Source organism: Phaseolus vulgaris, chromosome 5 (genome assembly GCF_051622355.1).
Source record: "Phaseolus vulgaris cultivar YP4 chromosome 5, ASM5162235v1, whole genome shotgun sequence".
Taxonomy (NCBI): Eukaryota; Viridiplantae; Streptophyta; class Magnoliopsida; order Fabales; family Fabaceae; genus Phaseolus; species Phaseolus vulgaris.
The window spans coordinates 3,393,672-3,420,698 of record NC_143502.1 but is presented as its reverse complement, the minus strand read 5'-3'; the positions used below and the strand labels follow the sequence as shown (position 1 = coordinate 3,420,698).

Below are 27,027 nucleotides of genomic sequence, written 5' to 3'. Positions count from 1 at the left end.
TAATTTTGTTTCTTTTCTTCTCTACAAATATTTGTGGAGAGGTTTATTGAAAGACAAAATCATGACATTTTGAATAATTTTTAAATTTTATTTACTGTAAATTTTTTATTTAGTATAATATCCAATAATTTAGGATTTATATTTATTTATAATTTTAAATAATTTAGAAATTTTATATATTTAAATTATTTAAAATCTCAATAAACAGAAATTCTAAATTATTTAATGTGCTATGTAAATTAAAATCTGAAATACAATAAAATTTCTAAATTATTCAAAATTTTAAATAAATACAAATCCTTATTTAAATAAAAATCTCAAATAAATAAAATTTTTAAGGTTTTCAAAATTCTAAATAAATATAAAATCTTAAATTATTTTATTTTCTACTTAAATAAAAATCTAAAATAAATGAAATTGGATGTGCAATCCATGTGTCCAACTCTTTTCAACTCAAATTTCAAATTTTAAAATATACATTAAATTAAAATATTAATTTCTGGAATGATAAATGGTGTTCTACTACTTCTTTAGCAAATATTGCAGAGATATTTGATGGTGCTAGCATTTTGGATACAGTTTCTCAATTTTGGACAGGTTGTGATTGAAATATTTCATTGTCTTTATCGTAGATGTCTAATCTTTTTAGCGATATCAGGTCAGGGGAACAAGATATTCCTAATTGGATTCTAGATGAGTCTGATCGTTTCACTTTTAAATCAGCTTGACCTTTCTTCTTGGAACCATGAGTTCTTGTGGTTGGGGTAAATTTATTTGGTTTTTATATATTCTGCCTTCCAAAACTCTTGTACTTTGGAAAGTTTTTCATAGGCGGCTTCCTATTTGTTCTATGCGTACACTTTGTGAAAAGAACAAGGAATTTATTCAACATTTATTTTTTGAATGTTCTAATGTTTTGCATATTTGGAGTTGGGTTCGACAAATTTTTTCTATCATTTATCTAATAAGGATGATCTTCTTTCTTTCATTAAGAGTGATGGTAGTCATTTGGTTAAATTGATTAAACTTGTTGTGATAACTTTTTTTATTTGGATGTTATAACTTTTTCTATTTGGATGTTATAACGTATGAGGAATTATGCTCGTTTTTCAGGATAAGATTGAGATTTTTAGGGCTATTTCGGTTATTAAAGATTTAACTTGTCTAGTGGGAAATTCGTCTAAAACTTCAATAAAGAATGGTATGTTGGATTTCAACGTGATTAAGTTTTTTGGTATTAATACTTGTACTTGTAAAGCTTTGTCATCTTCCTGTTAGATAGGAGTTTCCTTCATCAGGATGGATTAAAATTAACACTGATGGGGTTGCTAGGGGATATCCTAATCTTACTACTTGTGGAGGTATTTTTCGTGAGAGTATGGAGGAATTTATTGGAGTTTTCTCTGCGTTTCTTGAAATTTAGATTGCTCTGGTTGCTGAGTTTTATGAAGTTATAGATGCTATGGAAGAAGCTCAAAAGTTGGGGCTTACTAATGTCAGATTAGAATGTGATTCTGCCTTGATTTATGATGTGTTTACTGCTAGGACAAATGTTCTTTGGATGTTTCGTAATCGATGAAATACTTGTCTTAATTAATGTGGGAAAATCAAGTTTAAGGTTACTTATATCTTTCGTGAAGAGAATGTACGTGCTGATAAGATGACTAATTTACGATTTATTCATAGAGAATAATTTCATTGGTGTAATAGGTTTCCATATAGTTTGTTCTTAGAATTATTTATGAATAGGTATAATATACTTATATATTGTGTTTTTTTAACCTATGCATTTTAATATAGTTTCTCTATATTTTTGTTTTTATTTTTTTTAATAATATTTTTTTATGTGATGACAAATGATTGTTGTTATTTGGAGGTGTCAACCTAACTGAGATGTAAGTTGCATAATAATGTCTAACATAAAAACTTTTATTTAAAAAAAAACATAAAAAACTTTCCGGAATTTCATCTTCGAGAAACCAATCTTCCCAAAAACGAAATTGTACTAAGATTTTAGTAACGAAAACAAGAAAAAAGTAGTTGGGAATTTAATCTCTATATAGTTAGATTCCCTTCTTCTATAATAAATGGTTAAAATTTGCGAAAATAATGTTAAAACTGTTTTTCCATTCCCTACCACTGCCAAAAAAACTCAGCAACCAAATAACTTTTGTCCCTTTCCAATTTTCTTCACATACTCATATTTTCTGAATCTGCATATTTTATGTCATATCACTGTCTTAGTAAAATGTATTAAATTGCATCCTTGGTGCCTTCTTTTATATGTAATTTTATAAAAGAACTTCCCATTTAGCAAGTCTTTTAGTTAAGTTTTTATCCATTCTTTTAATGTAATTGTATAATATATACTACTTTTATATACATTAAAGAGGTTAAAGAGTTGTTTAAATATATGTACAATCATCCATATCATCTTATATTTACTGTCTAATGATTAAAACTTTTATTTATACTTTAACATGATAAAAAAATATTTTATTATTATTATTATTATTATTATTTTATATAATTTTTATATATTTAAATAAAATTTAGATATATGTATGACCAATTTATCTTATTTTTTATATTTTATTATTTCAAAAACAGTTTTAAAATCGGTCATTGATGGTGCTTGAAGGGGCGTTGCAATGGTGTAGAGAAACATGAATGAGAAAAGGACTTGTGTTTTACTTTATACATATGATATTTTATTCTAATATATTAGTGTGTATTAATCATAAAATATATTAAAATTAATATTTTATTATTTTTCTATAATGCGTGTAAAATTAATGAATGATATTAATTATTAAAACAAACTTCACTACTCACAACCTTCTTCGTATGATAAACATATGGTATTTTATTTTATTTTCTATTATTTTATAACTTATAAAATTCAAATATTGAGAGTGTAAAAGTTATAACTTATAACTTATCTGTAAGGTGTAAAAGTTTTGAGAGTTTCTTTGAAAGGGTTAAACATTTCGTTAATACTTCGTTTAATTTAATTAATTTATTATTAATAAAAAAAATAAAAATATTGTTTTAGAAATCTCATTCTAAACATTTTATTCCAGAAATTCTTTTATAAAAATTTGAATTTGAAAAACTCCATTATTAATAATTCAGAAATCTTAAAAACTGGTTGTTGTAAAAGTTGTGGGGAAAAAAATAGGGTGCAGGAAGAAAAATAGTCCTTGTAGATATTATTAGGTTTTGATGATATCCATTATACAAATTAGACCCCACAAGTAGAAAACCAGTTACAATGACTGTTACCTCAAATAAATTTCAAAACTGAATTAACTGATTCCCAATTTATTACATCAAACTAACCAACACATAGACCTCACACATTATAATTGTACAAATTTTACTATAACCATAAGAAACATTCATTTTAAACTTTGCTCATCATTTTTAATTCTTTGTACTTATTTATACACTTTTCATATCTAACAGTCTCTACACGAAGCACCAAATAAGTCATATAGACTAAAAATATCACATTTTATAGTTTATAAATTGGTACAAATTTTATCTTATAAACTAATTTTATAAAATTGAATTAGATTTAAAGTTTTTTTAATATGGTATTAAAATCATTTAAATTCTATCATAATTGACGAATGTTTGTTGGACTTATCATATTACCTATTATTAGATCATCATTGGATTATCCATAATATATAGTCTAAAACAACAATGTGTAGAAGGTGTATTGAAGATTCTACATCCACTAAATATTAGAATATTTTATAATTTATAGATAGATATAAACTTTATACTATAAACTAATTTTATAAGATTAACCTTAAATTTCACATAACTAGAAGCCTAAGATTGTTTGGTTATAAGCATGGGACATTAGCAACAACAAAAGCCAGATCCTTAATCACTGATATTTTGTGTAAGACGGTCTAATTCTGCAGCTGCTAGGAAGCACACAGGATATTCACTACAGATTCATGATTCCTAGTATAAATAAATACTTCACTGAAAAGACACTCCACCTTATTATATTAATGCCACGATTTATGCGGAAATTATATTATATTTATGGAAAATGATACTTTGAGTATAAAATTTTTAATGTGATGAATTTAAAAATAAATATACATAATAAAAGATATAAAAAATTAAATAATATAAAAATTATTAAAATAATAATGTTAGAAAATTGTAAAAAAATTAGTTATCAATATACATACATTTCTTCGTTGACTATTTCTATTCTAGAACCTTCACTAACCGACACTACATCTTACTATATTCATGTCATCATCTATCACATCAATATCTATCAATTTATATATATATATATATATATATATATATATATATATATATTTTGTTGCGTTACTGATGTTAATCTCAAGAAGTACTTCCATAACTTTTTCTCCAATATTAGATTAGTTAAAAAAAACTATTTTATTCTAAAAAAATATATTTTATAATTCGATCATGTATTTATTTTTATTTATACCTCTTTTATTTTCTGAATTTGAAAATATATTTTAAATTTTATAATTCAAAATATATATATTTTAAAAAAAAAATAGATTATGGATTGCAGAATTTAGAATATATATTTAAATATAAAAATACTTTTCAATATGGAAATAGCTGATTCAATAATTTATAATATATTTTCTTTAAAGAAATTTATTATGATTATAGAATTTGAAAAATATTTTCTAAATTTTATAATTTAAATATTTTCTAAAGTACTTATTTTTAAGTAAATGAAAAATATTAATAGGATGAAAGGATTTTTTTTTTGTATTTTAAGAGGTATGTGTTAGACATGAAGTTATGTTATGTTATGGAGGTGGAGTAAAAACAGCCGAATCTCAATAATACAAGAGATATAGAAATACATAATGTATGATCTTGAAGGCTTTGGTTAATTCATAATATCATACATCTGCCTTTTGTTAGGTAAATCAAATTATATTTATAGAAATATAGGAATACAAAGAAAAGAGACTTTTTACCAGGGATTTTGAGAAATGGTAGAGATTTCATTTCATTTTATATACCAGTGAATTACATGTAATATATTTATTTTTTTATATAAAAACGTTTTTGTTAAATATTATTATGCAACTTAAAATTTTAATTAGTCTGGCATATAATATATTTCATTTAACCCTAATTTGTTTCACCATATTTAGTATTGATGAGAAAAGGGAACATGTGGGAAAAAAAGGAGGGGAGTTGGGTCTTGTATCCCCACCTCATATACACAAATGGGGGAAAAGTGAGCTTGGTGACATTTTTTTGTTCTTAGTCCCTTTCAAGAATTTACGTGTTTGAATTGAGTTATCCTTTTAATCTTATCTAAAATTTTAAATTTATACCAACGAAAACAAAATTAATTGATTTATTAAAATTTATTATTGATCTTAATAAATATACTTTAAATTTAATAAATATATTTAAATGTAACTTAACCATACCAAACTAATTAACTTTACAAAAATTAATTTATAAAATAAATTTATATCTACTTATATATTATTAAATATCTTTATTTTTATTTGGTGTGGTACACTAACACACTATTTCATGTCGAGATGCGAGATTATATATTTATGGTTAATTTGATAGTGAGTGATTTTAACTAATTATCACTATGATAAATTCTAAATAACTCTACATTATGAAAAATAACTTTTATAAAACTGACTTATAAGATGATGTTTGTATCTACTTATATATTATGAAATGTTTTTATTAACCGTCTGTCTGAGATCTTCTACCATTGAAAAAATTTTAATAATATTTTTACACAATTAAATTTTGAAATAATATTTTTATACAAATAAATAATGTAGGACGAAAAAATTGAAACAAGTTCAAGTCATTGTTTTTCATCGCTAAACTCAGCATGCATTTCTCTCAATTTCCAAAACTCGAGTTCTAGTACCGCTTTATTAAACAATTAAAAAGAGAACTTAAAAGAAAACAAAAGAGATTCTTTTTCATTTACGTTATCAAATAATAAAATTATTATTTCACAAAAAAAAAAATATTCCAATTAAAAAATAATATAAAAGATAATTATATAAAATTGTATCTATTTATGCAATGGCATTAAAGTCCATTGCACTCTTCATTAATCATATAATAATACTTCGAATATTTAAAAATAAATGTATTTTCTAAAAGTGAAAATTAAAATTCATCCCTCTTTCATAGAAAAAAAAAACTAAAAATAATTACATTATTAGTATAAAAAAGAAATTAAAATGTTGGTGAAAAGAATAAGTTAATCTATCAACAAAGAAACACCTACACAATCGAGATCAAATTGTTCATCAAAAAAAAAACAAGAAAATATAAAAACTCAAGCTTACTGACAAAGAATAAATAATTGGGAACAACATTTTCCTGAACCATCAGAACTTGACCAACCACAACAACTCAACTTATGAGAGGTTGATGGGTTGGTGTAGAGATGAGTTATTTTACTGAGAGAAGAAGAAGCAAGTGAAGAGATTGAAGAAGAAGAAAATCATATTCATCTGATAAGTGGGAATAGTTAGTGATGTTTAAACAATGGAGGTGAGTGAAGTAGCATGATTAAATTCCATTAGAAAAAGAAGGAAAAAACTTGAACATAAACAAAATCTACAAAGTCAACACACCTTACCTAACAATCAACAATATTTCTAATTTAATCAGCCAGGGTTGCGTTATGCACGTGTCTCTTCCATTTATTTATGTCTAACTACCAACCATGTGCCCTTCTCAACACCATTTTGCTTCTTTAAAAACCTCAGTCTGAGAGAGTGACTCAACACAGCACATTTCAACGCTCAACTCAGAGAAGAAGAACATAATCCAGAATGACCACCGGCGCCGGACAAGTAGTGTGTGTTACCGGCGCTTCCGGTTTCATCGCTTCCTGGCTCGTGAAGTTTCTCCTCCAACGCGGGTACACTGTTAAGGCCACTGTTCGCGACCTAAGTATGTGCTTTTCTTCTTCTATATTACTTTTTTCTTTTCCTCTCTCAATATTACTATTTCGAAAATGAATTAAAGATTGGATAATTTGTGATGTGCAGGTGATCCCAAAAAGGTAGATCACTTGCTTAACCTTGATGGTGCCAAGGAGAGGTTGCATCTGGTGAAGGCGAATCTTCTAGAAGAAGGTTCCTTTGACTCTGCCGTTCAAGGTTGTCACGCTGTGTTTCACACTGCTTCTCCCTTTTTTATGGGTGCCAAGGATCCGCAGGTTGTTTGGTTTCGAACTCCATTTAAGCATTTTTTTTTTTTATCTGTGGCTGTTGTATATAAACATTTTGTTTTTACTTAATGTTTTTCAGACTGAGTTGTTGGATCCAGCTGTGAAGGGGACTCTGAATGTTCTGAAATCGTGTGTGAACTCGCCGACGCTGAAACGCGTCGTTTTAACTTCTTCTGTTGCCGCCGTTGTGAACAACGAAAGGCCTAAAACCCCTGATGTGGTGGTTGACGAGACTTGGTTTTCCGACCCTGAATTCTGCAGGAAAAACGGGGTATGTGCCGTTTTCTCTAATCAACTTTCATTTACCTTTGCATTCGTTTTGTTTTGACAGAAGTAAATTTTGAAACGGAGGACTAAGTTAGATAAAACAATATGAGATAGCAAAATTCAGTAAAACAGTGCATGCAACTTCATTGATCTTATTGCTTAGTTTACATAGAAGACTTGCTTTTGGACACTTTCTTGTAGAAAAGTTTCTAACAAATTTTAAATCAATCCAAATTAGTGTTAATTGTTTTTAGGTTTAGCTATTAAATAGTAATTAATGAATCAAACATATATCTTATTTGATAGGTCTAGCAATTTTACCCACAATTTAGTTAAGAATTTGGATCGATTATATATATACATATAATGATGATCTTATTTAGTTAAGAATTTAGTTTAACTTTTTTCTTTCAATTTTTTATATTATACTTTTATTCAGATGATAGTTGTAATTTTTCTATGCATTACACAATAACTAGTTTATGTGTTATAATTTGTAATGTATATTATGTTATATGTTGTTGACATTAATTTGTTGGTATTTGGCATTTATATATGTTATAGGGATGGTATGACCTTTCAAAGACTTTGGCAGAAGAGGCTGCATGGAAATTTGCAAAAGAGCACAATATTGATTTGGTTACAATAAACCCAGCATTGGTTAGTGGACCTCTCTTGCAACCAGTTCTTAACACCAGTGCTGCTGCAGTTCTAAATTTTGTTAATGGTAATTACTATTTTTACATTATTATATATGCTCTCAATTTTCTATTTTTTCCTTTTTCTGCATATCTTCATTATGGAAAGGAGGCTTAATAATATATATTAGGATAAATTTTACACCTAGTGTTTGTAATATAAAAATATTTCAATATAGAATTAGTTTAATTAGTTTAATTTAATATTTCACTTCATCAACCTGTCGAATCAACCTGTCGAAAGTTGGAAATAGTTACAGTAAACAACAATCAACGATCAAAACAACAAATTTTAAAAAAAAACTATCAATTTTAAAAATCTACAATTATTTCACTTACAAAAGTACAAATTTCAATATTTTTATACTAAATGTATTTGATTGTCTAAATGAAAACATAACAATTCTTAGATAATTGAAGAAATTGTTGCATCGCCCTTTGTACAGGTTCACCAACATTTAAAAATATAACTTTGGGATGGATCGACGTGAGAGATGTTGCAATGGCCCATATTCTAGCATATGAGAATGCTTCAGCTAATGGAAGATATTTACTGGTTGAGAGAGTGGAACATCACTCAAATGCTGTCAAGATCTTACGTGATTTGTACCCAACAATACAACTTCCAGAGAAGTGAGTATAACTATTTTCATCATAGTTTCAACATTGCATACCATTCATATAACTTTGTTACGTGTTTGCAAATTATAAATAGTTCTTGTTTTTGTTCTTCTGATTTTTCTAATACCCTTTTACTCTATCAACAACACATTACAGGTGCATAGACGATAAGCCATATCCAGCAATATACCAGGTTTCGAAGGAAAAAGCAAAAAGCTTGGGGCTTGAATATACTCCTTTGGAAGTGAGCCTGAAGGACACTGTGGAAAGCTTGAAGGAAAAGAAGTTTACCCCATTTTAAGTTGTTACCCATCAAGAAATGTGGAAACCTTCTTTACTTATTCACTTACTTCTTATGCTTATGAATAAATTTGTTGTGAAATAAGACTTAAATCAGAACTAGTAAGTACTGAAATAAGTTATTCATAGTGTGGTATGTACGAGTGACAATTAAGTTTTCAAACATGCTTATCAAAGTTTGCATTAGAGATTGTATCTAGAAAGGACCCAAGATATCCAATGTCTTTGAAGCATAAGCGTTTTAAATAATACTAAGAAAAAATATGCACTTTTTGCTATTTACCCTTTTCTTTGCTCCTAATTATACCCCTTTTTTATTTTAATATATCTAAATTTACCTCTTGATTTCCATTCATGGCTTCTATTGTAACATGTTTTATATATCACCTTTGCCATTTTTCCAAAGAATATACAAATAATAATGTTACGTACGTCTCTAAATAATCTTGCATAATGTTTGTTAGATGTTCGACGAAAGTATTTAAGGATGTGTGATGTTTTCATTATGCATACTTCTTTGGTTAGGTCTCTAAATAATTAGGGAACAACATTTTCCTGAACCATCAGAACTTGACCAACCTCAACAACACAACTTACTCCTTCAACTTATGAGAGGTTGATGGGTTGGTGTAGAGATTTTACTGAGAGAAGAAGAAGGAAGTGAAGACATTGAAGAAGAAGAAGAAGAAAATTATATTCATTTGATAAGTGGGGATAGTTAGTGATGTTTAAACAATGGAGGAATGGAAGTGTGTGAAGTAGCATGATTAAATTCCATTAGGGTTGCGTTATGCACGTGTCTCTGTAGTTTATTTAGAGAAATGTTTATTTGAGATAATTATGTTCAACTCTCCACCATATTTTAATTATTTATATTTTTTTTTAATTTTAAAATATATTTTAATATTTTGTATTTTGTTTATATTTTTAATAAAAAAAATTATTTTTTTAAATTTATTTTTATTATAAATATTAATATTTTGTTTGTTATATTCTAATAAGTATTAATATTTTAATTATTTATAATTTTTTTAATTTTAAAAATATTTTAATATTTTGTATTTTGCTTATATTTTTAATAAAGAATTTTTTTTATTTTTTTATTTTTTTTTATTATAAATGTTAATGTTTTGTTGTGGTTGTAAAGTGAAGTTCGTGTCAATATCATCTTCCATTTATTTATGTCTAACTACCAACCATGTGCCCTTCTCTACAACATTTTGCTTCTTTAAAAACCTCAGTCTGAGAGTGACTCAACACAGCACATTTCAGCGCTCAACTCAGAGAAGAAGAAGTTAATCCAGAATGTGCACCGGCGCCGGACAAGTAGTGTGTGTTACCGGCGCTTCCGGTTACATCGCTTCCTGGCTCGTGAAGTTTCTCCTCCAACGCGGTTACACTGTTAAGGCCACTGTTCGCGACCTAAGTATGTGCTTTTCTTCTTCTATATTACTTTTTCTTTTCCTCTCTCAATTTTACTATTTCGAAAATTAATTAAAGATTGAATAATTTGTGATGTGCAGGTGATCCCAAAAAGGTAGATCACTTGCTTAACCTTGATGGTGCCAAACAGAGGTTGCATCTGGTGAAAGCGAATCTTCTAGAAGAAGGTTCTTTTGACTCTGCCGTACAAGGTTGTCACGCTGTGTTTCACACTGCTTCTCCCTTTTTTAGTGGTGCCAAGGATCCGCAGGTTGTTTGGTTACGAATTCCATTTGAGCATTTTTTTTTGTTTATCTGTGGCTGTATATAAACATTTTGTTTTTACTTAATGTTTTTCAGACTGAGTTGTTGGATCCGGCTGTGAAGGGGACTCTGAATGTTCTGAAATCGTGTGTGAACTCGCCGACGCTGAAACGCGTCGTTTTAACTTCTTCGGTTGCCGCCCTATTGAACAACGAAAGGCCTAAAACCCCTGATGTGGTGGTTGACGAGACTTGGTTTTCCGACCCTGAATTCTGCAGGAAAAACGGGGTATGTGCCGTTTCCTCGAATCAACTTTCATAGATGCCATGCATGGACTTTGCCGGAAAATAAAGTTCAATGAAACTCTACCTGGACACTTTCTACCAAATTTTAAATCAATCCAAATTGGTGTTAATTTTCTTTTTTCCAGATTTAGCTCTTAAATAGTAATTAATGAAGCAAACATATTTTATGATAGGTCTAGCAATTTTATATTCACTATTATATTCATGGTTCAATTCCCTATCTAGCATCATTTGCTATTTTATTTTCCTACCTAGTATTCTTTTGTTTTTATTTTTCTATCTAACACCCTTTTGTTTTTATTTCCCTATCTAGCACCCTTTTATTTTTTATTTCTCTATCTAGCACTTTTTCAAAAATAAATAAATAAAAAATTAATTTTATTTTATAATTTTAATTTTGAATACATTAAAAAATAAGTATTTTTAATGTTTAAAATAGTTAGAAATATAATTAATGAATAAATAAATGAGTTTTTACAAAATAAAAATAAAAAATTAATAAATTAAAAATGTTTAGTTTTAAGAATGAAGAAAATAAAAAATTAAACTCTACAACAAAATAAAAGTTGAATCTATAAACATAAATTAGTATTTATTTTTATTATTATTGATGATGTAATCATGTTAATTTCAAGTAAAAAATACAGGACATAATTATAAAAAAATCAAAGTCAATTAGTATTAATTAATATTGAACGCACAAAAAAAACTAATACAATTGCTACACTTAATGCTTAAAAATGAGAAGAAGAAAAATGTAAAAATAAATAAATATAGAAAATAAAAACAGCAACATTGCAACATATCTTTCATGTTACGAAAAACTATTTGATGGAACTAAAAAATAAAGAGTATTGGCCTGCATACACCAGTCAAATACTATGCTCAAGTCCTGACATGAAAATAACCTCAAAGGGAAGACCTAAGTCAAGTCAAATAAGGACTGATATTGACATAAGAGAACAACATGATCGAACACAAAAAAAAACATGTTCCAACATTATTGGATTGTGCTTTTCTCGTCCTTAATCATCTTTCATTTATTTTTCTTTTTATGATCAACATCTACTCATTTAGTATCGTCTTATATCTCTTATTTTTATCTTGTTTGGAATTTTGTATATTAAATGAATAATCATCTTTCATTTATTTTTCTTTTTATGATCAACATCTACTTATTTAGTATCGTCTTATATCTCTTAAAAAAAACATGTCCCAACATCATCAATAATAATAATAAAAATACTAATTTATGTTTATAGATTCAACTTTAAACTAAGCATTTTTAATTTATTACCTTTTTTTTATTTTGTAAAAACTCATTTATTTATTCATTAATTATATTTCTAACTATTTTAAACATTAAAAATACTTATTTTTTAATGCATTCAAAATTAAAATTATAAAAAAAAATTAATTTATTATAAAACTGTAGGTAACAGCCAAAATCCGTAGCAATATATAATAATTTTTATGATTATTTTTGTCAATTATTATATATGATATGAGAATTATAATTAATGTTAGAACTAAACTACAGTAGGTGAAAGTCGAAGCCAAGTCCCTTAAGGAATGTCCATAGAAGCTTTAACCATTACACTAATCAAATTTTATTGTCATGTTATGATTATTATTATACTTATGAGTATAAATATCAATATTAATATAATTAATAAAATAAAAATTAATAACATTATTCATATATTTAATGTCATTATTATTATTAATATTGTTAAATATTCTTAATATTATTAAATAATCTTAAATATTCTTAATATTATTATAAATTCTTAATATTAATAAATATTCTTAAAATTATTATATATTCTTAGTATTATTAACTATTATTAAATATTATTAATATTATTAAATATTAAATATTATTAATATTGTAAATATTAATAATATTATTAAATACTATTAATATTATTAAAATTATTAATATTCTTAAATATTCTTAATATTATTAATATTATTAATATTCTTAAATATTGTTAAATATTTTTAATATTATTAAATATTATTAATTTTATATTAATATTTTTAATATTATGTATATAATTATTATGATAATAGGTGGTAGGTAATAGAGATTCGTGGATGATAGTTCGTAGGTAAAAAGAGATTCGTGAGTAATAATTGGTAGGTAATAGAGATCCGTAGGTAAAAGTTGTTGGTAGAATAAGATTCGCGAGTAATAGTTGGTAGGTAATAGAGATTTGTAGGTAAAAGTTGGTAGATAATGCTGAATTTACCTACAGATTCAGAATCTGTGAGTAATGTCCGTAGGTAATGTTGTTCGTAGGTAATGATGAATTTACCTACGGACTCAGATTCGTGGGTAAAAATCCGTAGATAATACAAATGTTTTTTTTTTGTAGTAATTATATGTTATATGTTGTTGACATTAATTTGTTGGTATTTGACATTTATATATGTTACAGGGATGGTATAACCTTTCAAAGACTTTGGCAGAAGAGGTTGCGTGGAAATTTGCAAAGGAAAACAATATTGATTTGGTTACAATAAACCCAGCATTGGTCACTGGACCTCTCTTACAACCAGTCCTTAACACCAGTGCTGCTGCAGTTTTAAATTTTGTTAATGGTAATTACTATTTTTACATTATTATATATGCTCTCAATTTTCTATTTTTCCCTTTTTCTGCATATCTTCATTATGAAAAGGAAAAGGAGGCTTAATAATATAAGTTAGGGTAAATTTACACCATTCAAGTTCTTCTAGGATAAAAATATTACGATTAAAATTGGTTTAATTTGAGTTTCAATTTATCAATGAAAATTAAAAATAATTACACGGGACATCAATCTGCAATTAAAATAATAATTTTTTTAAAAAAAAACTATCAATTTTTTTAAAAATTAACCACCATTTCACTTACAGAAATACAAAAATTTCAATCATTTTAATACTAGAAGAATTTGGATCGTTTAAAATTTAGACAATGAAAACTAATTTGATATTATAAAACATATTTAATCTTTAAGATTTTAAGATTTTTAGCTGCACGATTCTTACATAATTGAAGAAATTGTTGCATCGCCTTTGTACAGGTTCGCCAACATTTAGAAATGTAACTTTGGGATGGATCGACGTGAGAGATGTTGCAAATGCCCATATTCTAGCATATGAGAATGCTTCAGCTAATGGAAGATATTTACTGGTTGAGAGAGTGGAACATCACTCAAATGCTATCAAGATCTTACGTGATTTGTACCCAACAATACAACTTCCAGAGAAGTGAGTATAACTATTTTCATCATAGTTTCAACATTGCATACCATTCATATAACTTTGTTACGTGTTTGCAAATTATAAATAGTTCTTGTTTTTGTTCTTCTGATTTTTCTAATACCCTTTTACTCCAACACATTACAGGTGTATAGACGATAAGCCATATCCAGCAATATACCAGGTTTCGAAGGAAAAAGCAAAAAGCTTGGGACTTGAATATACTCCTTTGGAAGTGAGCCTGAAGGATACTGTGGAAAGCTTGAAGGAAAAGAAGTTTACCCCATTTTAAGTTGTTACCCATCAAGAAATGTGGAAACCTTCTTTACTTATTCACTTACTTCTTATGCTTATGAATAAATTTGTTGTGAAATAAGACTTAAATCAGAACTAGTAAGAACTGAAATAAGTTATTCATAGTGTGGTATGTACGAGTGACAATTAAGTTTTCAAACATGCTTATCAAAGTTTGCATTAGTGATTGTATCTAGAAAGGACCCAAGATATCCAATGTCTTTGAAGCATAAGCATTTTAAATAATACTAAGAAAAAATATGGACTTTTTGCTCTTTACCCTTTTCTTTGCTCCTAATTATACCCCTTTTTTTTATTTTAATATCTAAATTTACCTCTTGAGAGCATATGCTTTCTTCAACGAAAATGTTATGGAATTTTCTTTAGTTGCATTTTTATAACAATGCATTGGCACATTTCAATACAATTTAGACCCACACTACAAGAAAAAGCTGTTTTACCTATGGATAATTACCCATGAAATTTTTTGGTAGGTAAAATGGGTTTTACCTACGAAAGATCCCGTAGGTAATGTTACTAAAAGTAAAAAAGAAAGAAAAAGCTGAAGTGGCACATTACATACGAAAATGAGGTGGTAGGAAACTTTTTAACACTCAGTACCATGCTTAACCATAAGTAAAATAAAGTATTTTAAAAAAATAAAAGAAAATAATATTATGTTGAATTGTTTTCCTTTCCTCCACCACAGATTACACTCTTAGGTTTTCTTCGAAAATGTGAATGGAGTTCTCAAATCTAAGTCTAAACCGTGTTGTGACAGTCGTTCGTTAGTGATATATGTTCAAGTATGCAACACCAATACATGAATTTTACCATGTAGTATGGTGTAAACGGTTGTGATGTATTCTCAAGGGTTTTTTGGGGGTGGTGGGGTGGCGAGGTTAATCTTGTTGGGGTGCTTCTCAGATTGTTTGTCATCTTAGAGTAAAAGTACTTAACTTTGTTAGGGGTACTTAAATTCTTTTAAAATACACTTGGTAACATATGTAGCCTTTGTTGTAACCTATTTTCCAGATTTCGTTGGAGGGCTTTAAGGCGTTACAGGGCATCTCTGGTCTGCAAAGGTTTCAGATTCACAAAGCATATGTAGCACCTACTTGGTAAGTAGATATTATTATATATATAGTATGTCCTCATCCATGCGTTTAATACAAATACAATGCCTGCATGATGAGTTTCAGCCATCCTAATTGCTTATCACTTTCAACTTCACCTTCAATCAACTTAACCTTCCTGAATATACCTCTAGGGAACAACTTCAAGAACGTTTGTTACTTGCAATCCATGAGGCTAGTGAAGGGTTTGGTTTTGGTTGAGGTGATGGTCCATTTGTCCCGATAAAAAGTTATACTTAGTTAATTTTATAAGTTTTTTAAAAAAATTTCTGAAATTATTATTTTATTTTACGTTACGACTATGAATCTCTCTCTATATACATTTATTTTTTTAATGTAAAGTTATACTTAGTTAATTTTATAAGTTTTTTAAAAAATGTTTATGAAATTATTTATGACTATGAATCTCTCTCTCTATATATATTTATTTATTTATTTATTTATTTATTTATTTATTTATGTACGTGTGTCTTTCATTTGACAAGGGAAAATACTCTTTTGCTTAGTTGGTCCAACTGATCCGAACTCCATATGCTTTTGTTCAAATATCATTGCATTTTCTTGTTTAAAACCACCTAAACTAAACTTAACCATTTCATTTACCGTATAAAAAGAATTAATATAAATTTTTAATGTTAATCTATCTGTGTGCAGTTGAGTAAACAAGATATTGAAGCTAGACTTTTGGTGAAGATCAAAGTTGGAACCAGAAAAGCATGTGAGTATGTTAACAAGTACTGTCACACCGAGAGCCACCAAGGCAAAAGGAACCACCCAAGCAACAAGAAGATGACAATATTGATTATGCAAGCTATTAGGATTATGTTTGTAGTTTTTTAAATTGCGGATTATATAATTAGGTCACTTGACTTTTGAATTAGGGATCTTTAGTTATGTTTGAAGTTTATTTGGATTTTTATAGATATTTCAAGTGGACTTGAGTTTATCTTTCATAAATGTGTTTTCTTTTTCTTTTATGTTAGGTGTATTGGATGATGTTTGGTAATAAATTGTTCATTAGTATATCTTGGATATGAGTTGGATATATTAAATTTATACAAGTGTTAAAAGAGGCATTCATTTAAATACATGAATATACATTTTGATGGATATAGGATTACATACGAATTTACCCATGAAATATAGTTGGTGGGAAATGTGTGTAGATTTTACCTACGGACTGGTGGTCGTGGATATTACCTACGGACTGGTGTCGTGGGTATTACCTACGGACTGGTGGTCGTGGATATTACCTACGGACTGGTGGTCGTGGGTATTACCTACGGACTGGTGGTCGTGGGTATTACCTACGGACTGGTGGTCGTAGGTATTACCTACGGACTGTTATTACCTACGAACTCATAGTTCGTAGGTAAATTACCGACGCCAGTATTACATACGAACTTTTGTCCGTGGGAAATCTGTGGGTAATGCTGATTTACCTACGGATTTTTGCTGTTACATATGGATTTTGTCCGTAGGTAAATCAGTTTTTTTTGTAGTGCCATTCCATTAAGTTTATCAACTTTTTTTGTGTGTATTTGATTTCCATTCATGGCTTCTATTGTAACATGTTTTATATATCACCTTTGCCATTTTTCCAAAGAATATACAAATAATAATGTTTTCATTATGCATGTTTCGTTGGTTAGGCTTGAGGTTTTACTTCTTAGGAGTAAACTCTTACAAATTTTCACTTATTTCAATTACTTATGCGAATTTTTGAAAATATACTTTCACAACTTTTAGAGTTGTATATCTTGGTGTGATAAGTTTAAAAGTAAATATATATAATAAAAACTAAGTTTGAAATTAAATGATATAAAAAATATTAAAATAATAATATTGGAAGTTGTAATGTGATTGTATAAAAAATGTGAGTTGTCAATATATCATTATCTTTATAGATTCCATACTACTAATAAATTATTAAATAAAAATTAATTTTAAAAACTAAATAAAAATTAGTTTTAAAAATTAAAAAATAATTAATTATTATATTAAATAAATTATATATTATTTAATAATTTTTTTTTGTGTGTAGTGAGGATGTAAGTGTTAATGTCATCACTTCACAAAATTATTTATAACGAAATTTGGAAACGTCTAATACTCAGGAGAAGAATGAAGTAAACTTTTATGGTATCTGAGTTTCTTGTGGACATTAAATTTTTTTAATTTCTTCATCACATATCAACCTTTTCATGCTTATTATCTATTATATAATATTCCTTGATGAATTACATAACTACTTCAAATTAAATACCATCTTACTATGCAACATATTATTATATTGTTTAACATAAGTACTATTCTCAACTACATAACAAACAATTATTCTTTAAAATGAGAGAATATGGCAAAGAAAATACTTAGAGTTATCGATAAATAGAAAAAAAAAACATATACTCAAATTAAAATATAGAGGGAGAGGAGAGTGTGAATAGGAAAAGTCGAGTTTAACCCATATTTCAAAAGACTTTTTAAAATCCAGTGTGATCTTATATCGATTCAATGAATCATTTTGATTTAATTTAAAATAGATAAAACATTAAAAATAAAATGAATCTAAAATTTTTTAAAATATAAAATATAAAATTACACATTTAAGTCAGAACAATGAAATTACTTTTTTTAAGTATAATAATTTGATATATAGATTTTAATATTGTATATGTTTTAATAATATAAAATTATTTTATAAAATTATAAAATTGAACCTATATTTGATAGTATCAAACATCAATATTTTTTTTTTCCATTTCAAACATAGTCAAACATCAATAATTAATTAAGATAAAAATCAAATATCAATATTCTTCCATTTCAAAAACATTAAAAATAGCTAATTAAAAAACATTAAACAAAAACACAACTACAATAAACATAGTTAATTAAAAAACATTAATATTCTTCCATTTCAATAACATTGGATCAGGTTTAGACGAACTTTCATCCAATTTTTCATAATTATAATCTTTCCCGTAGCTGTATACATTAAAACAATGACAATGAATTGATTATTTTTTCATAAATTTAATACAATCAAAATAAAGTTGCAGCGTTGGAATGAATAAATATGAATGAAAAAGAAAACCATTTTTTTTTCAATCCAACTTGCCACTGTCAAGTCAACACACAAACATTTTTTTTTCGCGGGCCAGCGGGCTAGGTCAGTGGGTTAAAAAATTGAACCCACCCCGCGTTTTTTACTAGCAGGCCGTGGGCCGATCGTATGGCTCGCCCCGCTTTGCCATCTTTATTAATAATTAAAAGATTACCTTATAAGTTTTGAAGTCATAAATTAGATTATTTTATCAGAATTTGAACTGATAAATAAAATTATTTTATCATAATTATATAAGTTTTATTATATAAATAAAATTTATTTATTTTTGAATGAAATTATATTATATTATTTTATATTTATATTTTTCTATCTTTTGAAAGAATTAAACTTTAATTTTTTTTAGTAATTTTGTTTATTTTTTTAATTTTTATAGACTTTTTTTTTATATTAAAACTCTCATTTTAGGTGTTATTACCAAACTTGACATATCATTTAGGTTAACCATCGTGAAAGTGTGTGACAAGAACGAAATTGCTAAGAGATAGATTGGGACAAAGGAGATAAAGTAATTGCTCAAGTAGGATCACTCATGGATCAAGGTAAGTGTCTATTCCTTCTTTATTGATATAGATATATGCGAGAATCATTATATGATAAGATCTATATGTGAACATGTATGTATGCGTTCATATTCATGTTTAATCATGTTTTAATTTACATGTGGTATCAGAACCTACGTTGCTCATTTTGTGATTCTCCATTGATGTTTTTCCAAAATCAAATAACCCCTAATTTTAAAATATTATCAATTTTAAGAATCCTAATTTAAAATTAGGGTTTATAGATTAAGGTTTCCTATTTATAAAGAAGTGTTAAGAATAGAATTTTATAGATTTTTTTTTATTTGAATAAGTTATTTTATTGAAATGAATTTAGGTAATTGGTATTGATTAAATTAATGTTTTTTTAAATTCACTTTGTTACATTGACTTTGGTTTTTTTTTTTTTCAATCTTCACTATTGTGTAATTTTTATATAACATATGTGATGAAATATTAGTTACTTCAACTTATTATGTTGAATATTTTTAATTTGAAATGTATAAAAAAAAAAGTAATGCTATAAATACTAAAAATAGTATAATAAGTGTCCCTATAAGATTGAAATAAGTAGTCATAAGTGAAAATAAATTAAAGATGATAAGAAATTATATTAAAATATAAGGAGTGGTAATTGAAGAAATTTAAATTATCTACAAGCTAATAGCTAAACCTAAGTGGAGTAACTCCACTCACTAACTTGTAAATTATAAACTAGAAATTTAAAATAAGTTGATTTGATGTATTTACCAAACATTTTTGTATTGGTCAAATGAATTGATAACTTAGTCAAATATATTAATAGTTAGTTTATTGATCTTATCAAATATATTCATAATTTTTTAAATCTTTAAAAAGAATATAAATAAATTAATGATATATTTTTTGTAAAATTGAATGTATATATTTTTACATTAAACAACCAACTAGATAAAAAAAATATAGTTAGAAATCATGTGGGGGAAGGTTAAAACTGGAAAAAAATAGTATAAGAAATATAACTAGTGTTCTTTGCATATACGTCACTCTTTGTGTGAAAACTATATTAAATAGTTTTTAATAATGATTAAAATGGGCCCAATAACACATAATAGAAAAATCAATTTACCATATAATATGTTTTATTTTATGAATACTTAACATAAATTATCATTAATTTAAAATTAAATAATATATTAAAATTTATCGACTTTAATGAAAAATAAAGTTATCTTACTTTTAATTGTGACAAAAGCACCAAAATGGTAAAATTTCTCCCCAAAATTACCTAAATAATTTATTATAAAATAGATAAGTTGTGAGTCAAAAACTCGAGTTTGATCCATTAAAATTGTTTTCTATCCATGTGAGTTATCTCTAAAACAAAATTTGTAAAGAAGTCGTTTAAATACAACACGACTTTAGTATAGTTGAAAAAAAAATCCTAAAATCCGAACATAAGTTTATTTAAGAGCAAAGTTGTCTTTGCTATTCACAAATTCTATAAAATCTAATAAAATTGAAGTCATATATATGATTTTAGGATAAATTTAATAGAAATGAAGTTGGGATTGTATGAAATTTATACAAAAAAATCGTACATACAAAACATTATTCTAATTTTACTGAATTATTTATGAAAAAATTATTTTATTAAAATAGAATAATTATTTTGTTTTATTTATTTAAAAAAATTAGATGTTTTTTATTCTCACGAGAGTCTTTTGTTGTCTCCCATAATGTAACATGTTTATCTTGAAAGTAACATTTTGAATTGGTGCATTAGATGTCACTGTTACCCCAACCTACACCCAAATAATTACAAATATCAAATAAAAAAAAAAAATAATATTAAAATATATATATATATATATATATATATATATTGATTTGAAATTTATATCAGAAGCCTCCAAGCAATGTGTCTTACATCTGTAAAGTTTATACACCTTTTTAAATTCCACATCAAATAAAAATTAAAACATAATATATAAGTCAGCACAAATTTTATTTTATAAATAATTTTTTCAATCTATAACAGAGTTTGAAATCTCTGCAAGTCATCTTTAAAGCTGCTAAATAAAATGAAAATAATTTTTTCATTGTGAACCACTGCATCAGAAAACTGGCCACACTCTCTGCACCTGTGCCATTCAAAATCGAAGACCAATGTGAAGTCGTGAGAGAATGGTAAAAATTTAAATATAATTGTTTTAAAAGAAAAGGCAGATACTTACAGAGAAAATGATGAATTTTAATAAAAAGCACACCATTTAATAAAAGAAAAATTAACATTTGTAGAGTAGTTACTTGGTTTATTTAATAAAATAAAATTTAAAAAATATTATGGTTGAAGTATTAAGAATAATAAAGAATAATGACAAAAAATGTATAGAAAGAGAAAATTTGGCGTGGTCCCCACTTACACTGCACTGAACTCACATGGACCTGGACTTTGAATTGAAGAACACAGGACAGAATTTCATGAATATCCTGACCTGTGTTTTCTTGATGGAGTTTACCAAATTTTGAAAATAATGTTAACATTTCTATTCCTAAATTATACACTATTTAAAAATATTAAAGAGTATCTTAAAAGTCTAACACCTAAAGCAATATATGTTAGTCAATTGAGAAATAATTTCAGAAGTACTTTGGTTGAATATATGACCATGACAATGTGGAGATGCAATTGGCACTACATGATTTCAAAGCACAACATTGAATGGAATTACTATCCTCATTTACATAGGAGGATTATTCTAATGTACATAGGATAATGATATATTAATGACTGATATTTTTTATAAAAACCATATTATAACTTCTAATATTATTATTTATATATATATATATATATAACCTATAAATAAATAGTTTTATAACCATTCAGGAAGAGCACATAATCATAGATATGATTCACGAATTTAGTGAAGACGAAGATGTTGAGGAGTTATCCGATGAAATTGTTTTTTTGACGTCATTAAGCCACCAAGCTCATTTGGATAGTCGATCGGGACGATTAATTCAATATGACCTTTCTGAACGGATGTATTTTTGTAACAAAGAGTCTATATTGACCGCAATAAAAAAAATACAACGTTGATCAAGGTTATAAGTTTTTCGTCGTTGAGTCCAAGACGGATCGATATGTAGCACGTTGCATTCATTACAACAACAACTGCCAATGCTTAGAGCATCCTTTACTGAAATTTGTGATCGGTGGGAGATAAAAAAATTCAAGCTCCCCATACATGTTTGCCAACGACTTTTTTGATAATCACATCAATTTAGACTCAACCCAAATTGCATCTATTGTCATGAACTCTGTGAAGGCAAATCCATCTATCCCGATAAGACGTTTAATTGCAGAAATTAAAAGTCATTATGGATATTCTGTCATGTACAAAAAAGCGTGAATTGCAAAACAAAAGGCGCTTGCCATGAAATTTGATGACTGTGATGAATCATATAATCATCTTCCAAAATGGTTGCAGGTTGTACAAGAAAGTGTCTCGGGCACAATTGTCCAATATGTCACCCGACCTTTTGTTGTAGACGATGTTTAAGACACTTTGTGTTACATCATGGAACGTGTATTTTGGATTTTCAAGTCATGCATTGATGACTTCAATTACTACAAACATATAGTCCAAGTTGATGGAACATTTCTGACTGGAAAATATCATGAGACTTTGCTAACTGCAATTGGTCAAGATGGGAACCGAAACGTCTTCCCTTTAGCTTTTGCAATAGTTGAAGGTGAAACCAAGGAAGCATTTATATGGTTCTTCCGATTGTTGCAGACATATGTGACACCACAACAAAATTTATGCATGATATCTGATAGAAGAATGGTCATAGTATCAACATTACAATCTTTAGAGGTTGGCTGGGAAGTAGATGGTCTCCTTGCATATGCCACATTGCATCAAATTTCAATAAAAAAAATTCAAGAATGTTGAGTTGAAGAGACCGTTGATAAACATGGGTATATATTTTGTTTTCCTTTTATTAATCAATATTCATGAAAGACATGAACTTTAAATCTCATTTTTTTCATTGTCATAGGGTATGAAATGAAACAACCAACTCTATAGGCAAAGTTGTAGACTCTACAATCAAAATTTCACCAAGCTTTTGCCTGAATAAATCAAATACCTTTTGGAAAAATGGACTCAGGCATATGATGGAGGCAGGAGGTATGATCACATGACAACAAATATGGTTGAGTCTATGATCTCTATTCTTAAGGGAGTACGAATCTTACCGATTTGTGCTTTAGTTAAGAAAACTTTTGAAAGAACCAAATCTTGGTTTTTGAATGAGGGACCAAGACACAACACATGTTACGAACTGACCATCAATATCCTGGAGATATTACTATCTTACTATGGAAAAATGAACAACAGTCTATCATGTTTCATGTCCAAAGGTATAATAGAGAAAATTAAGAGTTTGATGTTCAGGAACTTGTCACTCCCCAACTTCGACGTCGACTTATGTCATACACAGTCAAACTAGATGATCAGTGGTGTGACTGTGGAAAATTTCAACCTCTCTGTCTTCCATGTGCTCATGTTATCATTGTTTGTTCGACATGTCATTTACCACTAACGACATTCTTTGACCCAATCTATAGTCTACATTATATTTACAAGACTTATGAAATTAAATTTCATCCCGTTCGGAATAAGGATTAAAGTGGATCGGATTTAATCTCAGACCCCCACATTCGACATAAGAAATCAAGAAGATCAACTATTAATCGTATGCATGACGAAATGTTTAAATAAGGTAAATAAATATTTGTACTGTAAGAATGATGAATGTCAGAATAGGGTAAGAATGAATGTGTACGAATTTATACACATAATTAATAACAAATAACTTAAATTAGTTATAAATAATTACTTAGTATATATTATACAATTTGTTAGCCAATTTTTTATTATATATATATATATATATAAATTACTGAGTTTGATTTCATTCATTTCTTAAATAATTGTAGGCTTTAGACTTTAGCTCTAGGGTTTAGTGTTTGAAATTTTAGGGTTTCACACTTTATGATCAAGGGTTCACACTAGTTTTACATTTTACGGTTTACATTTTATGTTTTAGAGTTTTTATCTTTGAGTTTAAGATTTAAGGTTCACCTCTGACATCTTCTTTAAAGTTTATATTTTATAGTGTATTGTTTAGGATTTTAACATTATTTTTCAATTAATTTTTAAATTAAAAAATAACTAAATCTTTCTCAAATAAATAAATAAAAAATTTGTCAAATTTTTAACAATTTAATTAATAATTTCATTTAAAAAAATATTTCTTTTACAAAACTAAAGTCTTGCTGTACATACCCAACTAAAATCGTTTATGTCAATAACATTTTGTCGTTAATTAAATTCATGTTCAAACTCCACACCACAAATATAGAAAAACATCAATAAAACAAACTTGTGCTTTTGTCTTAACACTTACCTATTTCTACAATGACTTTTTCTTTTTCCATTCTAATAATTTTGAACAGGAATTGCAGCATTTTGGTGCTTTTGCCTTAAATTGCACCCAAATACATTCCCCATATACTTATTGGTTATCAGAAATAAGGAATAGATCTGATGCAATTTTACAATTAAAACGTTGCTTTCAATAAAGGAGTAAAAGACATGCAATGTGACGTGGAAAGTTGATAATCCAATAGTTTCATTGTACGTGAATCACGTGTACTCTTACAATTGTTTCGTCCCTATTGGACCCTCTTTTTCCGATAACCGACCAAAAAGAAGGACCCAAAGACCACTAACTCAGGCGCAGAATCACCACAAATTAAATACAATTTATTAGCTTCCCGCTTCCCAATAAAAAATACATATATAAATTACATAATTGATTAATTTCAAATAAAGTATAATAAAATATTTCATTTTTATTGTAACATAATAAATAATTAAAATACATAAACGTAAATAATAATTAATTATTTCTAATCATATTATATTATAATAAAATAGTAAAAATAATAATAATATTTTTTAGAACTTTTATATTAGATATCATTATGAACTTGATATCTCAGTTAGGCTAACACTTCAATAAACAACAATCATTTGTGATTATATGGAAAAAAATATTATTAAAAAAAAAAATTAGAAAAATAAAAGAAAATATGAAATATTAGACCAAAACTCATATATTAACAAAAACGGTACATAAGGAATTTATATCTATTAATAAAAAACTAGATGAAAGTTTATTATATCAATGAAAATACTTTTTATGAATAAAGCCTAAGTTAACAACCTTATTAGTATATTGATTCCCTTAACAATAAATGTGAGAAACCTTAAACCTGATTTTTCCATGGTTGTTAAGATAAGTGTTTCACCTATTACAAAACATCCAAGAAACATTAGTCATAGCAGAAAATGCAACACAATGCAGAATCACATAAATTTAATATTTTATTAATATTATTTTATATTAAAAAAACTAATACTTTCGTGAATTTAAACTTTTATTATTTATGTATTTATTTTACGTTCCGTTGGGAAGTTGCATCTCTTACATAAGCTATAAGAACCTTACATGTTATGAAAAGTGCAAATTTTGAATTTAAAAGGGAAGAAGATAAGAGTTGGATGTAATGGTAGGGACGAGTTGTTGATAAGAGGGAGTAGTTGGTAACATTTAAAAAATGGAGAGAGAAGTAATGAAATTATTTTGTGATTTTATTTCATTCAAAGATTTCATTATATAAAACACTATCAATATAATTAAAGGCTATAAAAAAACTTAACTAATTATCTATTCTAATATAAAATATTACAAAAAATATTAAAAATATTGACAAAAATATTTACTTGTTTTATCACACTCCTATAAGGGATTCTTGTAAGATGGACTCAGAATTCATAAAAAAGTATGCTTAGAAACATTTTAGTGTACATGTAAACTATTTTAATAGCGAAAAAGAACATAAAAGAGACAAACTTTTTTATAAGTAATTTTCTCACATTTATGTTTACTTCTATGTGTTTAGATTCGTAATTTGCAAGAAAATATATTTACACATTCTATCAATGAGAAATGATAAACTAGATGAGAATAAGAACTTTAACCATTTAGACAAATTGTTACAAAACTATTTACTTTTAGTATGAATACATTTTTAATTCTTACATTATTAAGCTTTTTTTATAGTATTTTTCTATAAATTTTAAAACCAATATATTTTTATAAAAATATTAGTTTATTTTTCTAATTTGTATTTTTATTTTTATAATTCTTAAATTTAATTCTCAATATTTGCTTCTAAATAAATAAATGATAATTAATCATAGATCTTCTAGATGTGTTTATGTAACTTGATATCATAGTACACTACAATTTTAATACTTTTAAATTTTACCAAACTATGATGTATTGATTTTGATGGTGTTGAACTTATCATCGATGATTCATTTATCAATTGTTCATTATTTTACTATAATAAAATGTAAAAAATAATCCATCTTTAAAATAATCTTTAACAATTTTGAATTTTAAAAAAACTG

At 26.8% G+C, this 27,027-nt stretch overlaps 2 protein-coding genes across 2 annotated transcripts; both read left to right on the top strand.

Moving 5' to 3' along the window:
- The first annotated feature begins 6,503 nt into the window (after positions 1-6,503).
- Positions 6,504-9,429, top strand: LOC137834861 (cinnamoyl-CoA reductase CAD2). Its single transcript, XM_068643084.1, has 6 exons — positions 6,504-6,981; positions 7,080-7,249; positions 7,341-7,532; positions 8,093-8,255; positions 8,673-8,859; positions 9,004-9,429. Exons 1-6 carry the CDS (start codon positions 6,861-6,863, stop codon positions 9,146-9,148), a joined length of 978 nt encoding a protein of 325 aa, XP_068499185.1. The 5' UTR covers positions 6,504-6,860; the 3' UTR covers positions 9,149-9,429.
- A 142-nt stretch (positions 9,430-9,571) lies between these two features.
- Positions 9,572-14,963, top strand: LOC137834862 (cinnamoyl-CoA reductase CAD2). The gene is made up of 6 exons (XM_068643085.1): positions 9,572-10,573; positions 10,671-10,840; positions 10,930-11,121; positions 13,583-13,745; positions 14,213-14,399; positions 14,538-14,963. Exons 1-6 carry the CDS (start codon positions 10,453-10,455, stop codon positions 14,680-14,682), a joined length of 978 nt encoding a protein of 325 aa, XP_068499186.1. The 5' UTR covers positions 9,572-10,452; the 3' UTR covers positions 14,683-14,963.
- The last annotated feature ends 12,064 nt before the right edge of the window (positions 14,964-27,027 follow it).